The sequence below is a fragment of the Dromaius novaehollandiae genome, chromosome 5, assembly GCF_036370855.1.
Source record: "Dromaius novaehollandiae isolate bDroNov1 chromosome 5, bDroNov1.hap1, whole genome shotgun sequence".
NCBI lineage: Eukaryota > Metazoa > Chordata > Aves > Casuariiformes > Dromaiidae > Dromaius > Dromaius novaehollandiae.
Window position 1 is genome coordinate 5,173,247 of NC_088102.1, and position 17,214 is coordinate 5,190,460.

General features: G+C 40.6%; 1 protein-coding gene across 1 annotated transcript in view; it reads right to left on the reverse strand.

Moving 5' to 3' along the window:
* Positions 1-6,431: 6,431 nt before the first annotated feature.
* The window catches only part of WDHD1 (WD repeat and HMG-box DNA binding protein 1), a 31,645-nt gene continuing 20,862 nt past the window's right edge, over positions 6,432-17,214 (reverse strand). The window contains exons 17-26 of the mRNA XM_026100034.2: positions 16,770-16,884; positions 15,217-15,348; positions 14,232-14,452; positions 12,612-12,742; positions 11,113-11,169; positions 10,074-10,117; positions 9,767-9,925; positions 9,237-9,370; positions 7,917-8,052; positions 6,432-7,302 (exon numbers count right to left, since the gene is read on the reverse strand). Of these exons, the coding sequence (XP_025955819.2) occupies positions 7,102-7,302; positions 7,917-8,052; positions 9,237-9,370; positions 9,767-9,925; positions 10,074-10,117; positions 11,113-11,169; positions 12,612-12,742; positions 14,232-14,452; positions 15,217-15,348; positions 16,770-16,884 (1,330 nt within the window). The 3' untranslated portion in view covers positions 6,432-7,101. The remainder of the gene's footprint in view (positions 7,303-7,916; positions 8,053-9,236; positions 9,371-9,766; positions 9,926-10,073; positions 10,118-11,112; positions 11,170-12,611; positions 12,743-14,231; positions 14,453-15,216; positions 15,349-16,769; positions 16,885-17,214) is intronic.

A 17,214-nucleotide genomic window follows, 5' to 3' on the forward strand; every position in this document is an offset into this window, starting at 1 on the left:
GCCGTGACCCGAAGGCTGCGGATGTCAGAGGTGATGAAACGCGCAGAACACGGTTACGCAGCAGAAACTGAGCCAGGAGAAAAGGATACGCGGACCGGAGGCTCACGTCACCACCCGTTTCCATGAAATCATCTACGGAGCCGGGGAGCCTCCCCTGCGAGCGGGCGTTGGGTGCCTCTGTCCAGGAGAGGGCTATGACTGCAACGCCCAGCGGCTCTGCAACCAGCCGAAAATCTCCCCTGGAAGTTTACTTTGGACGTTTCCTCCCTCCTACGAGGGCCAAATGGACTCTGGAGCCACGGCTTTCTGCAGCGGTGGATACCTACCTGCTGCTGGCTCAGATCAGGGAGCGTGCCAGGTTTATTCATGCAATTCAAAGCAAAGCAAGGCCCGCGTAGCAGGGAATGGGGGTGGGCAGATGTGATCCCAACACCTGGATCTACAGCGTGGCTTGATTCCCGTTTTTCTTTTAGGAAAAGAAACCATCAGGACCTTCCTTCCTTCGCTGGAACAGCGCGGCTGCGTTAGGAGTGGGACAGGCACCAGTCAGCTTCTCGTTTCAGGATGGGTGAGGGCTAAACGTTTCATTCCAGTGGCATAGACGCAGATAATCCCAAAGGCATCAAATCTGAATATTCTGCTTTCCAAAGAGAGACTTCAATCTAAAGAAATTATTCAAATAATGGATTTTTTCACCCCAGTTTGGGACAAGCGGAGTATCTTTTCCGTTTGGGTCTAGACTCCTTTCTTACCTAATGTTTCTATTCGCTTTCTTCTGATCCTGCAGAAGCACAGTTGATTTCAATGTCCTGAGCCGAAGGTATAAATAACTTGAGCAGGTATTTTTATGCAGCCTTTATATGAGAGTCCTGAGAAGTCACTCCAGCAGCTTACTTGTTTATTCCACAAAGGGTCTTAACTTCTTGTATCTGGCCTGCGTAAAGAGTACCTGACAGCTAGCTCAGCTTGAATGAGGATCTCATGCATACAGACTGAAGAAGGGCCATCCGCTTCCCCCATCCCATCTCCCAGCGCCCTGTCGATGATGCTCAAGAAAGCCATCAGCAGCACAACCTCGTTTGCTAGGGAGAAAACACTGCACAGTTCACCAAGCCCATAACGATTTTTCATCAGGATGATTTTTCTTATCAATGCCACCTCATTTTTCTCCGATACGCCCAAATGTGAGAGTGTACTTTATTGCCTAAGAGAAATTCCAGACAGCAGCTGATATAATCATTTCTTTCCAAAGAATATAGACGCTATAATACGCTGCTGTTCTCCTCAGTCTTTTGCATTGTGTCAATACAGTCCCCACCGGTCAGTGCAAGCTTACGTTAATTATTATTCGCAGCCCAGCATCAGCATTAAACAAATAACATGTATAACAATATACAAGGGGAAGAACTTGATGAAAAATGCACGTAAACTGATGAGTGCTCAGATCTTTTCCTGTTTGTATTTACTGTCCTTAGTTGACATCATAACTCCCATTTTCTACATAGAGTGAAAACTGTGGGGGGGGTTCCCGAAATGGCCTATAACTATTACTAAAAAGCATAGCAAATGATGAAGAATATTGACCTGAAACTTGCTTAGCACGAGTAGCTAAAGTTGCCGAAGCCTTTGGCTCAGGTAACGTGAGGGACTTCCACGCAGCTCAGTAAGAAAGAGCCCCGGAGCCGGTGCAGGCTGGAAGGACAGGGACGGTCACAAGGAAGGACCCGGGTGGGACCCCAGGTGACCGCCGTCGGGGTCTCTCGTCTCCAGACCATCATCTGGGTTCACCCGGGGTCTTTGGCAACGGGAGGCACCGAAAGGGCGAGTCTTCAATTGAAGAAGACAAAAGAAAAGAGATGACAGAAGAAAAAGGAAGCGAGTGTGAGATGGGTTGAAAGAAACTAGAGGACGGGGGCGAGAAAGGGCCGGAGGAGGTAGCTGGAATCAAAGCAAACATGATATAAGCTTAGGAGTTAATGGTTATTGCCGTTATTGCGGGAACAAGGGCAGTGGAAGCGGGAACGCCAGCGAGGCCCCGCGTGCCGAGGAGCAGAGCAGTGCTGGGAATGGCAGCAGGCAGCTCCCAGGCAGCCCCCACTGGCAGGAGACGGGGGACTCGGAAAATACTGTGCAAATTGGGGTAAATTCATGGGATACGGATTGGGATCTCAGGGGGCAGATAACGGCAAATAGAGAAGGTCTAGGAGTTCCCTTTCCAGTGGATGCAAACTTCCCTTTTGAATTTTGAGCCTAAAGGATGCAAGTCGTCAGATAGTACAAGGAATAATGGGAAAAGGCGAGCGAATGTTAACTAAGCCCTTATCGCTCGCTATTGGAGGTAAAGGAGTGTGGGGACATTTCCTGATTTCCATGGATTCGCCCTCTTGCCTTCAGGGAGAGATCTCCCGCAAGCCTTGGATACTCAGGTCTGCTTACAGCCAGAAGGGATAAAATTAATAACAGGCTCATGTGTTCTGGCGGAGACACCAGAACCAGAGTCACCTAATCTGCAAATTGCGGCAGGTTTAGGATCAGTTGCTGGAGAGCCACGGAGCTCCTCAGGGATGGATGCGGACTATAGAAGTCAGCTAGTCCAGCCTCGATCAAAGCAGAGCGGGGATTACCTCCCGCGGCTAAATGATACCCTGTCCCAAACGAAGCAGAGAGAAGTATCCAAAAGCAAGCTGATCTCTACTTAAAACTGGGTATCCTTAGAGCCTGTGAATCCCCATGCAACGCTCCGATTCTGCCGGTTAAAAAGGACAGGCAGGATCCTGATGGAGATCCAGAGTATCAGTTTGTACAAGATTTAAGGGCTGTAAACCAACACATAATTGCTCTGATCGTTCCCAACCCATCAACTATGCTGTTACAGATACCCCACTGGGCAACTTATTTTACTGTAATTGATCTAACAGCAGCCTTTTTTAGTATACCGGTAGCTGAGGACAGCCAAGATCTTTTTGCCTTCACTTGGAAAGGACAACAGTTAACTTGGACTAGACTACCACAGGGATTTACTGGGTCTCTGACTATTTTTTCGTGTATACTTAAAAATGGTCTGGCGGACATCAAACTTCAAGGACGTTCAGTGTTAATGCAATATATAGATGATTTGTTATTAGCAAGTAAAGATTACGAGGCTGTTTGAAAGACGCTATTTCTCTATGTAAAGCTCTTGCGGAGAAAGGGCATCGAGCATCTCCGTCCAAACTCCAGCTGTGGCAACGGGAGGTAAAACATTTGGGTTTTATTTTGAAGGAAGGACACAGGTTAATTGATCCAGAACGAGTAAAGACAATTCTTGATATGCCTCATCCTGTAACAGAAAAGCAACTTAGGGGATTTTTAGGAGCTGTAGGATTTTGCCGACCATGGATTCCCACATTGGGAGAACTTACCAAGCCTTTGGTCCAGGCAACAAAACAGGAGGAGATAGAGCCTTTAAACCCAGCAACACTATTGTCCCTACCTGAGGATGGAGAGCGTCATCGTTCCTGCGAACGGGTGGTTGTCAGCTTGGGCAAGCCCTGGGAGGATCTTAAAGATGAACCTTTGGAAAACCTGGACTTAGTTCTGTTTACAGATGGATCATCCTATTATTTGGACGGAAGGCGCCACTCAGGTCATGCTGCCACCAGCCTCTTTGAGGTGCTTGAGGCTAATCCCTTATCTCTGTCTGTAAGCGCTCAAGGAGCAGAATTAATAGCATTAACCCAAGCAGCAAAGGTAGGTAAAAGCCTGCGAGTAAATGTATATACTGATTCTAAATATACGTTCGGAGTATGTCATGCAACTGGGATGTTATGGAAAGAACGAGGATTTTTTATATCACCACGAAAGAAAATAGCTAATGGAGAAGAAATACGTAATTTGCTGGAATCGGTCCAACTGCCCAAAGAAATTGCGGTAATACGCTGCCCAGCCCATACTAAAGATACTACAGAAATCAGTAAGGGAAATGCTTTAGCTGACACCACTGTGAAGGCTGCAGCGCGACAGCCTCCAAGAGAACCTGTGGTTGCAATTGCAATGATGAACCAAAGTGAACGGCTAAATTTAATAGACCCCAAAAACACATATGAACAGGACTGCTCCGTGGAAGAGAAGAAACAATGGGAAAAAGGGGAAGCAAAAGAAAATGATGGAATATGGGCAACTGGAGGAAAACCAATTCTACCAAAGAAATACGTAATTGCTATAGCTAGGTGGTTTCACGATACAGCTCATGGGGGAGCCGAGGCGGTAGCTGACCAGGTACAGAAAGTATGGGCTGCTCCAGGAATTTACGTGGCTGCAAAAACAGTAACCAACAGCCCAACCTGCCAAAAGGTCTTGAGCAGCAAGCCAAGCTCAGAGTGAGGGGGACGACCACGGGCTGCTTCCCTTTTCAAAGGCTGCAAAGAGACTACGTGGACATGCCATCCACCAACGGGTACAAACACTTGTTGGTGATGGCAGATCAGTTATCAGGCTGGGCAGAAGCTTTCCCAACGAGAAAGGCCGATGCAGGAGGGGTAGTAAAAGCCTTACTGAAAGAAATGGTACCCAGGTCTGGGGTCCCAGAAGCCAGTGATTCAGACAGGGGTGCCCATTTTACAGCAAACATAATTGATCAATTATATAAATCACTAGGAATAGAGAGAAACCTACAGACCCCTCACCACCCACAGTCCTCAGGACAGGTAGAAAGAATGAAAAGGGCTTTAAAAGAAAAAATGGCAAAGGTTAGACAGAGATGAACGACTAACCCGGTATGTTCTAAGTATGCAAAAAAAGTTTGAAAATCTTAAAAACTATGCTCAATGACATCAGTCCACAGCACCTGAAATACAAGTACATGATACACAGCCTAGGGATGAAGTTTTAAAGTATTTTTACAAAAATCCAAGCTAGAACCTAAATGGGATGGGCCGTATCCTGTCATACTGTGTTCTTATTTTGCCATTAAACTGTGCTTGTATATATTGGAGAAGGATGTGTATGCATGAGAACCCTTTGTAGTCTTATATTCATAGATAACATCGCTGTAAATACAATAATCACTCAAATATTTGTGTTTGTAACTTTATCAGAATTATGGGAAGCAACTTTAATTATTCAGCTCCTGTTACGTCTTATCAGTTGTTACAATCTAATTATACCTTGAGCCAAGATTTACTGCTTACTGGCATTGGAATGAATCTTACACTGGTGAAGAAACTACTACAACATGATGACCTGTGTCGACTGCTAGAATGCAGCTGAAACAACGGACAAAAACTAATCACTGTTCACCATGATACAGAAGAGAGACACGACGTCTTGGAAAGGGTGAGGAAGGACGGAGAACATCATGGGTGGGAAACTCTTCTGGGATGGTCACCAACTGCAACAGGGATTTACAATCGTGTTGCACCCAGTAATAGTTAAGTTTAACGGTGTTATGCCTATTACTTATGATTCTATTATACATAAGATTATGGAAAGTGATAGTACACCTCACAAGACTTCAAGAACTCTGTTGAAAGTATTAGCAGGGATGCTTAATAAAAACAAAGGCAGGACTGTTAAAGAATATTGAACTGAAACTTGCTTAGCACGAGTAGCTAAAGTTGCCGAAGCCTTCGGCCGCAGTCAGATAGCCTGAGGGACCTTCATGCAGTTGAGTACAAAAGAGCTCCAGAGCTGGTGCAAGCTGGAAAGACAAGGAAGGTTACAAGGAAGGTCCATCCACGCGCAGGAGCTGCCACAGCAAAGATAAGGAAAAGCAGCTCTGCCTAGGGCCAGCAACGGAAGCCAATGAAGGACAGGAAAACCCCAGACCCAACTATTACGATTGCTGCGAGCATCACGTTGGGGTGGGGAACTGTGATTGGAAGGGTATGATCCAGCAGGGGTGGCTTTGTTGGGGGTCCCTCGCCGGAGGCACCCAGCTCGAGCTGCAAGTGCTGCACATGCAGAATTAAAATGTATTTAATTTGCTTTGATTTGCTTCAACGTCTCAGCGGGAACCTAGGGTTGGACCCTGTTATGGTGGCCGGCGAGCCTAATTTTCCATGACAGCAAAACACTTGCCTGTACACTAATATTTAGCTGGCTTTTATAAAAATCTCACTGAATCTTCAGTCTACAGCTTTCCATGTTTAAAGTGTATTCTAAATGGAAAGTCATTTGCCTTTTCGGCCATAATATGAAGAAAGAGAAATGAATAAAAGGAAAAGATGAGAGGATGTATAAAGACAGAAAAAATACTAAATGGAGAAGTCTTCAGTTTGACTTGTTGTGCTGAAATTATTTTACTCTTAACTTAAAAAAAAGTTTCAAAACTTGAGCTTGTTTCAAATCTACTTATTAGACATACTGCTTCCAGGGAAGGAATGGTAAATATGACTGGCTTATGTCTAGTAGGTAGAAGTCTAATTACAAAAAATTCAAAGGAGACTACCGCCTTAAACTTCAAATTTTATTTTAAAAACAAACATTACATAAAATAATACACACATTTTCAAGTTCCAGGCACTTCTTGGACCAGATCTGGGACACTGCCAAAGCACCGACTGTGAAAACACATTTGCACAATCTGGAATGGCTTTTTTGTACACTGACATTCCTGATTCAGCTTCTGCCCTGGTCTTTTCTCCCAGCCCTCGTTAGGCTGCTCACTGCCACTGTCAGGGCCACGGATGTTGGTCTCTTTCTTACGAGCGCTTGCAGCAGGCAGAGGAAGCACTATAAAAGTCATTACTTCGGCTCTATTACCATAGGATAGTTTTAGTACTTGGTTTATCCTCCCCAGAATGACTCATCTGGATTTAGCACCAAATATCACAAGCATCAAGGCACACGGCTACACAACGCTGTGCAACAGTGGTTCCAGATAGCTAGTCCACTGGTATTAGTTTTGTTATCAAGCTGCATCCTAGTTATAAGTAATTTGCAACGATCTCGAGTGTGGATTCAACATTTCCTGCAGGAGTTGATAATAAAATACTTTCTAAAAGAATATTTGGAGCAAGGCACTCTTTTTGCTAATGCTCTTTGAGCACAGAGGCAAACTTTTAAATACAGAGCAATCTATAATGTTTTGAGAAAACAGACGCTGAGAAGGGATCACATTGTTTAGCTTTGCTTGAATGCAAAAGCTGACAATCTGACATTTGTAGATTGATCTAAGGGTTTTATTTTTTTGGATAAATTTAAGTCCTCTGATTTTTCTTCCTGGTTCTTTTTCCCCTCATCTTCACCAGCTGCAGGACGCTTTCGCTTTTTAGCTTCGGTTGAATCATTAACTGTTCCTCCTTTTGCTTTCTCAGTCCACACCTTTAAAGAAAGTACATCATTAAGAAAATCACCTCCTCTACATAATAGGCCACAAAACTCAGTGCTTTACTCTGTACATCTTCTTTCTTTGATTATAAGGAAGAAACAAAATAATCCCTGTTCAGAACTGACAGAGATTGCTCCTAACTTGATTGGCAATTTCCTGACTTCACTATTTTGCTAGAGCAGTCTCCTTCAAAATTATGCTTCCTTTGAACCTACGTACAAAATTCAAGGCTTTAATTATCTTTCTTGACAAAGAAAGAAAACTAGAAGGCATTACAACAAATCTAAGTCCCAATGAATTAATCCTGGCTATACCATTTTTATTCAGTAACTCCTTCCCTTGTCTTTTGTTTTTTCTTCAAGTTTTTATTGATTATGTTTTTCTCAGATGCCCCGGTTTGCAAAAGCTACTTTCAGTTCTTAATTATTATTCAGAAATCAATACACTTCATGTTTTCATAAAATATGACTTGGATTATGGCTCAAATCAAAACATACGTCCCTGGAGATGGACAACAGTGGCATTTAAAGAAAATTCCTAACTGGAAATAACCACTGGACTTGGTGTAAAATAACCTCAAAAAACAGAATAGAGAACACTGTCTTACCATTCTTTCTTCTGACGACAGCATTCTAAACTGACTCATGCCTTCTTTTATTACTTCTGTTTCATTCAGATCAGGATTATCCGTTAAAATGTTTGCTCTGTTCTCTTCTAGCCATAACTGGAATCCTGTCCTTGGTCTAAAACAAGCAAAAAAAGAACTGCCCATTTATTTATGTTACAGGAAAACCATATCCCCACCCCAAAATACCATTTCTAAACAACACCTGACTGGACTTTTTTGTTCTTGAAAGAAGAGACATATAGTCAGCAGCTCCCTTTCTCCTACTGCAGTATGCTTAAAGAACATGCTGACAAGGCAAGACTAGAGTCAAACATTTTTATTAAAACTGTGATATATGTGGAGATTAACATTTCAGTATTGGAATGACAAACCATAACTGGTCTCTTTCTGACAGGATCCAATCAACCTAAAGATAGAGGACTTTAATAGTAGCATGTTTCAGCTAATTGTTTTTCCCACAATTCTTCTTGCCACTTGTTTTGGAACCTCATCTGTGAAGGTTAATGAAAAGAATACTAGTCCAAATGAATGATAATTACCTTAACCTTCCTCAGTTAAATTAGATCAAAATAAAAAAATCATTATAATAATGCAAGTTTCATGAGGACTGGGATTGTTAGAAAATGTATCTGCTCCAGAGGAACAAGACACATTAGAGTCTCAGGAAGAGACATGCTCCTGAAGTGATACAAGTGGGGTGTGTGTGCGCGCGTGCGTGTGTTTAAGCACTAAAAGCCTTATAGCAAAACTTAAACTTTCATTTAAAGCACTTAGCTTTCAGATGTCCTAGGATATTGATAGAGATATTTAAACCTTAAGTATTTCATATACATGGAACGGGCATAGGGGCATGTTTTCATTTATCATTCAAAGGTCATTATCAGATGCATGAGCACTACCAAAGCAAAAATCATTGGTCAGAGCTTAAAATTACATTTTGCATTGTTCATTTATTATTCACTTCTACTCCACTCTGAAGAACACTACCATTCTTACCGGAAAAGATTTAACAGACAGAATGTTTTCCTCGGTTCTTTCACTGAGACTGTAATGGGGATATTTGGAAATCCCACTGATCTGTTTGATATGACAAATTGTTTGATAATATGTATAATATAAATAGCAGTTTGTTAAACTTCTGAAGTGAATTCACAAGCATGACAACTTGTCAGCTATCACTCATCTTGATATTATGCCACTTCAGCCAGCCAAGTGCCTTCAAAAACAAAGGGATATGTTTTCAAACTGGCTGTTCCATTGAAATTGAAATATGGCATTGAGCAGCAAGTCTCCATTCACCTTTTGTTTTCAGTGTTCTCCTGTGCAGCAACTTTGACAACAGGGGACTCATTTTCCACTTTTTCTTCTTTTTCTTCCACTATTTTTTCACTGGAGTTAGGTGTACGAACCTGGAAAAAGGAGGCTGCTGAAGCCTATAGAAATAATTGAGATTAAAACACTGTTAAGAACATGTGCCCCTCAGACAACATGCATCGTATAGCCTAACAAAAGCATGCCTTTCCAAAAGACAATTATTTGCATTAATGTAGCCTCTAATCCAACAGTTTACAATTTCAGCGCAGTAAATATACATATAGCTAAGACTGCTTAAAAGCATAAGATTCAGTGCAGAATGTAATTTCAGCAACTGAAGCAAATTTTAGGCTGTTTTTATGTGGTTCTATAAATTTCTGCAGTATGCTTGAATGAACTTTGCCATCTAAGATGCTTTACTCAATCAGCAGGGTTTTATACTTGATAAAAGCTAGTAAAATTCAATTTACTGCTCTTTGCTCACTGAAACAACATAAAAAGACTGGAAACACGACCTGCTTGGACTTTGGTTTGGGAATCAGAGGTTTTATAACTGATGGCTTCTGATTGTTCACAACCCGACTGCTAGACGAAGGAGTTTTCTTTGCGTTTTTGCTCATAGAGTCTAGAACATTAGCCGAGGAAACCACTTGGTCCTTTTTGTTAGATGACACCTAGCAAAACACACAATTAGATTTTTTATTTATTTTCACATTCCCTTCCCCCACACTGATTTCTATCATGGTTAAATTGTAACTTTAGATATACTAATGTGTTGTGATTTTTAGAACACCGCAATCAAACCAGCTGCAAAATTCTTACCTTAAAGGGATTCACTCGTCCTTGGCTGCTTGATGCAATTACAGCTATTTAACAGAAAACAAAAAAAGAGAACATAAACACCCATTTATATATACACACATGTGTATATACACACACTCCTATGTGTATATATATATATAAACATATATATACACACATGGATGTATGTATATATTTTTATATATAGGAAAACAATCTATGAAGTAGTGTGTGCATTTTGCACAAGCAGATGAAACAATGTTAGCCTCAATTCCAAAGAACAAGGCTTACGCATTCGCTGTGTATGATTAAGTGTCTGTCAGTCCTCTTCAACAATCTCTGGCCCATCGGCCATTTCGAGCTAAATCGGAGACATCAGCCTCTCCACACAAAAAGAGAAATTCCCCCTAGTCTTGAGAGTGGTTGCATGAGGAGACAGACACTTTAAGGTTATAGTATATATGCTCAACTATTATTAGACATCAGAAAAACCACACAGGAGCAACAACTTAAAACACAAATCCACAGGAAGATTCACTACTTCTACTCCCAAATCTTTTCCCATTTCTATTACTCTAGCTGGAGGAATGTCAGGAGCAAAGAAGCAGGGAGAAGCGAGCAGTTACACTCTACCCCTGCCTGCTAAATCAAACCCACAGTTCTACAGCAGGGTTGCTAACTCTCACTTAGAAGTGCAACCAATAAATGTGCCTGTCATTAATAAAACACATCAGTTGGCCATTGTCCACACTTTTCCCGTGTCCCAGAGAATGCCTTCACGACACAGCCAGGCAAACAACTGATTCAGCGTTTGGCACAACTAAGATAATGAGAATGGCCTTAGGGAACATCACTAGGCAATGAAAACATCAGAAAGGGTAGGGAACCTCTTAAAAACAACAAAACTAGGAGAACAATAATCATTAGAAGTTACCTCCTGACAGCACTATTATGTCCTAAATTTTAGTGGATACAGGAGAACAGGAGGGTAAAAACAGGAGCAGATACTGTGAGGTATGACAAAGTTTTTTTCCCCTAGAATAAACAGAGATTTACTCACCAGGCTTAGGAGCAGTCACCTCTCTTGAGACAACACCTCTGGAGAAAAGACTGGGCCCTTCAGAACAAAGAAAGAGGTACATATTTAAGTGCAATAAAATATAGTAGCATTAACTTGTTAAAAAACAAGACAGAGAACCCAAACACACAAGCAAACCATAGCAAACCAGTCCACATCTTCAAGTATGACTTTTCCTTTTCAAATTGTACATAGACTTTAACAAAATTGTCTGTTATCTTTACCTGGATTTAAGAGTTGTATACTGATTTTTAAATGAATAAAACTTAGTTATATCTGAAAGTGAGAAGCAAGACTTTTAAATAGATGTCTAACAACAAGAGATGTCTAACTATAAAAGATGTAAACTCTAGGAAGTGTAAATAAGGCAATGTAAAAATAAGTAAATATAGCAATATATAAAGCAATATAAGCAATATTTTTGTTTCATACATAAAGCTACCTATCTTTACTTTTTCATCTGCAGATAAAAAAGGTAACATCCTTCACAAGCCAAGTATGTCAAGAATAATAACCGAACTCATTCTGCTTTTCTCCACCAAACCACCACTTAAAGTGCAAACATGAATATCTCTCAGTATATATAAACATACAGAAGGACAGGAAGCAAGGAGGTTTAAAGGAGGCAAAGAACGGGGCAGAGGGGAAGATCTGCTTCAGTTTCCTGATGGAAATGTCACAACAGTACAGACTGCCTGACAGCTCTTCTCCAACAGGTAAAACCCTGGTTGCTAAAGCAGGGTGTGCTCAGCAAGCTACCCATCAATTCAACTCCTACAAGATTTGAGCTGAAACCAAAAGCAACTTTTACAAGGTGAACCACTCCATTAGAAATCGTATCAGATAACAAAAAACTCCCCAGTAGTCCCTTAAAAAATTACTAAGTACACTGCATAAACAAACTGTTGCTGAAGAGATGACAGATGCAAAAACCCGTTATTGTGCAGTGACTGAAGCACAGGCTGGAATCGGGATCCCTTCACTGAGGCAGACCTACCACACCTTTCCCACAGGGATTTCCAGGTAATGGGAAGCTCTCAGGCAGGAGTTACTGGCAGTCAGCCAGTTGTTTCCACTGCACATTTCTCCCCTTATGTCAACATGTGAGCAAGACAGATCGAACTACCAGACATGTTCTGTCTAACTAAGTAGCAAAAACCCTAGTCTCTGTTACAACTGCAAGCAGTCTCAAAACTCGGTGAAGTGAATTGAATTATTTTCTGTTTACATTAATGGCTTCTAAAACAAACTTCCCGTGCCTAATTTGCAGGCCCCTGACAAATGGTGTACCTTAGTCTTACTTAATTTTTATGTCTTATTTTTGTAAAGTAAAACAAAAAAGGAAAAAATCCCCACTTGTTTGCACAGACTGCCAAGTTACCCAAACTACAAATTACTAGCATATTTCCAGAGTTTAAGTCTGCGAAAGACACATCTAGATAGTTTCCAGCCTATGCGGAGAATATATATTTTTTTCTTACTCTGTTTGTGTGCTTCTGGTGTTTCTTCTGCTTCCTCATATGCATCAGCTTCCTCAGCATCTTCCATCTCTTGGTCCTGCTGAATATTTCTGACAGGCAGCCGACTCCACTCTGTGGCAGAGTTGCTGTAACTGAATGGAAGAAATTTATCAAGAGACAGTGGTGCTTTGAACTTCATCCCATTCAGAAGGGAAACAGAAGATGCTTCCTTAATTGGAACAACAGAAGGCTAACTTACTTTTCTAATTTAGGAAGTAAGAGTAGTAAGCATTTGGCATTTATTTGCGTTACACTGCTGATTAAACTGCAATGACTGCTGAAAATAAAGTTTAGATTCATTAACCACTTCAGTTCACCCTAAAACTGCACACCAAGTGCAGTCACTGAAGTGATGCTCTGTGCAGCTTTAAGGAAGACACATGGTTACAAAATTGCTGGGAATTCACATCTAGTCAACAGTACAGGCACTAGCCTGTATTTTCTCATTTCTCAATTATTTTCTCATTTCCCAATAATAGTACATACATTTCTTGCTTTTCCCTCCTAATCTTTGATGATTACTAAAGTATGTGTATATGTAAACAAAGGCTTCATTTTTTTCTACCAGAATATCAGTTTTAGATTAATCTGGCTGTAAGAACAACACAGTGTTTGTGATGTACTTTAACCCTCAGAGCAGCTAAAGTCACAGACGTGGGATTACAACTTCCACTTACAACCCAAAATAACAGGGCAGACCATTTAGAAAGGAGTTTTAAATGTGCCATTTCACACAGAAGAATAAGGCAACGGATGCAGATAAACAAGAGGAAGTAATAAGTTCAGGGGCTTAAGTAGGTTTCAAACCTTGTATGTGACTTGCTATAGGAAAACAATGCTTCTGATAAAATATTACGACATTGTTTTCCCCAGGTCATCAGACCAGTAGTTTGCAACTATTCTCCTTATAGGTGTAACATCCAGAGGCCAAGCAAAAACACAGCTCTTCCATATGACCTAAACCAACCCACCTTTTGCCTTATCTTGTTTTATAGCCAAAACAGACAAAGCAGATCCAGGGGGAGAGGACAGGTAGATAGCACAGATACATGGTAAAGGATGCATAGCAAAACTATTAAAATTCTGCAGTGTGGGAGAGTTAGAAGACAGGGAATAAGCCCAAATGGGATAAAGTGAGAGGGGGATACTGAAAGAGGGGAGGGCTGGAGAAAGGGAAACGGATTCTACAGTAGGTATGGAATGAAATGAGGTAAAGAGACTGAGGGGGGAGAGAAAACAGGCTGGAGCCAAGTAAACTGGAGAAAAGCAGAGCAACTTGGTACAGAGTCCTCTCTGCCCCCAAAGCTGTTGGGCACAGACATACAAGAAGCAAGAAGCGTTAATATTTCAGTTTGTGTTAGTGCCCTGGTGCTAACCACTAATGGATCCTCAACAAGATGAGAACAAGGGCATACCATTCTATACATATCATTTACCAGTACAGCAGCGCAAACTGTCCCTTTGTAACAAAATTCACTGCAAGTCACGGTCCAGAACAGCAAAAATGCATCAACTGGACCAAAATTTTAACAGATCTGTAAAAATGTTCCCAGGTTTTTAAATCACAGAAATTTGCATTACCCAGCATTCAAATGGTTTCGGAAGTCCTCCTCCTCCTCCTCCTCCTCCTCCTGCGCGGTTGCCAATTCACTTGCTTTCTCTACAGCCATTTCGCTAAGTCGCTGAGCTAAATTTAGCCTCCGAGAGCGAGAGGCATACTTGATAGCTAAATTCACAACGTTTTGTGTCATGAGGTCAGCAATTTCCACACAACGAAATTCACGCTCCAGTTTACAAGAAAGCTAAAAGAAAAAAGATAAACAAACCTCAAGAGTCACACACTTCACAGTCACATCTCTTAGAATAATCCAAAGTAGTACAACCAATAACTAGAAAGGAAAAAAATCCCCATCTCACAAGCAGCACAGCTTAGACAATTATTCCCAGAGTGCCGGGTCATTCTTAAGCATCAACATCTTGACATACAGAGGTATCTGTAAGTGCAGACCACTTGCCCAACTTAAATAAGTGTAAAACAGATCTTCAAGAGGGAACACATGTTGATGTCCACTTCTCTTCATCAATAATTAAAGCCTCTGAAAAAGTCTAATAGGAACAAAGCCTATCAGTGTCACAACAATTCTATAAACTAGTTTAAATAATGCAGTATAGACTAAAACCTGCTCTAACTTTTGATAAGTGTCCTCGCCCCCAGCAAGCCTCCTGTAAACACAATTTGCTAGTCCTGTCAACTTACACTTTTGCACACAGCTCTCCTCAAGACTCTAGGACCAGAATATTATGGTCTCGGTAGACTGAATGATTAAAGCAAAGAAAAGGCATCCCTTCAGTTGAGAACCTTTCCTCTTTCCACCCTCCATACTGATAAGCAGTAACAATATTAAACGCAAACCACCTCTCCCTGCAGTTGATGTGCTAGCTGGATAACTGCAGACGTGAGCCAAACTTCTAATAACAGAAACCACATTAGAACTTGCATCAAATGCCATCCTACTCAAAATAAAGTCTAAGGGATTCTTTCCACTATTTATTTATTTGTACTTACAGCAAAGAGTTTCATTAGAAGTTCTTGTTGTTCTTTTGCTGACTGATTTTTAGCATTTTCATTAATTTCATAGCCATTTCTTGATAAGTAATCCACATGGCTGTGAAATACAACAGAACGCCAGTATTGTTCCTGAAAAAGGGAGAGATAAGCATGCTGCAGGTCAGAGGAAAAAAAAAAACCCCCACAGCTCAACGCCTAACAAGTTACCAAGAATTTTTTTAACAATTTATTCTTAAACATTCTTTTTATTTTGTAATGAGAGCAATCACTAAACAATTGTCTTTAAAGCCAATGTCTACTGAAGAAAAACACACCACACTAACAACATCCATATACAAAGTGATCCGAACAGCCTCCATGTATGTCAAATTCCATTTATTCCATATATTACATGCTTTCAGAAGGACTTCAGACCTATATGTTCACCAATTTACTACCAGAGACAATTCTAAAATAACTTGATTATTTGAGCTTATTATTGCTGTCCCACAGCAAACTGCAAGTACTGCAAGATACCTCAGTATCTGCAAACAGTAATCATCATCTGAGAGACAGAAACAGAAAACAACTGAGATGGTTTAGAAAAATACTGGTACGGCATTAGCCCAGGCTAGGTCTGTCACAAAATAATCAAGTTATTCAAAACCGGTATGTTTTCGTTAGATCTAGTAGGCACCATCTGTTTCTTTATAAGCAAGGTCTACACGAAAGTACGTATCTCAAGCTAAATAAACATTTCCTGAAGTTTCCCGTCTATTACTGAGCAAGGATAGTGAGAAAAGAGACACAGCCTGTCAGATAAACAAGCAAACAGAATCTGAACTGAATGAAACCAAATTCATAAAAAAGGACAAATTACTTATTTTTGAAACTTGTTCTCTATACTTATATCAAGGAGAACAAATTTCAAGTAGCATTAAACTCTCTCTAAGGTTGAGGTTAGAATTTTATGCTCATTTCTGTTTTGCACACTACAGCTGAACCACACAAGATATTTAAACCAATAAACAATTTAAAAATAAATAGATATTTTTCTAGATTTACTCTGAATGTACATCATAGTTCAACCAGCCTCTACCTTAAGAGGATAAGTCAAGCTGAAGGCCTACATTTTCAGAATGATTATATGAATTGGAGAAATACGGCTTTCAAAAACATCTTCCAGAAATTGAGTATTAAGCTTAAAATATTAGAAGTCAACCAGCTAAAAGAGGGGTCTCAAGTTGGATCCCAAGATCTGGTGCATCCTAGAACATTAGCTCTTACCTACTAAAAAAAGACTTAATTGGTCCAAAGGCAATTACATGTAAATACAATCTTATGTCAAGTCTGCCAGCTTTATTTTGCACTCTTCTTCTTGAAACGGTTGTGAACAAAAACAAAGAAATCTATACAAACCACTGAACCCAAATAACCTCCTTAAGCCAGGTGTCTTAGTTTGTATTACCCTATTCAGAATAGAGATTATTAAATCCTTATAGGAATCTTGTAAAATCCCTACTACGAGGGCATCTAAGACTATCAACTGTAGACTCAACAGCATTCCATACCTCCATCTGTCCTTTTTCTGTCATAACTTGACAGTAAGGAAGTTTAAAAGATAATATCGCTACAGCAGGACGTGGGAGCGTAGGTGGGAATCGAGCTCCTTTACAAGGAATACACCTGCACAAGGAAAACAAACACAACACACAATCCTCATCACCTACAGAGTCACTAGTTGCTCTACATCTAAATCATGTCTCCTAAGAAGCGAGATACTTTGAGAGGATTTGTTCTTTAAAAAGTAGTAATTAAAATACTGATTTAAATATAGCAATATGTAAGATTACATTATAGAGGGTTATTTTTACAGTGCAACGGATAGAAGATTTTAAAAACAGCAAAGCACATGCTGCTCTTGTTCACACCAGAAACTGTAAATATGACACATAACAGACACAGATTTCTAACTCACACAATACATGATTTAACCATAATTTTAATAAATTGCAT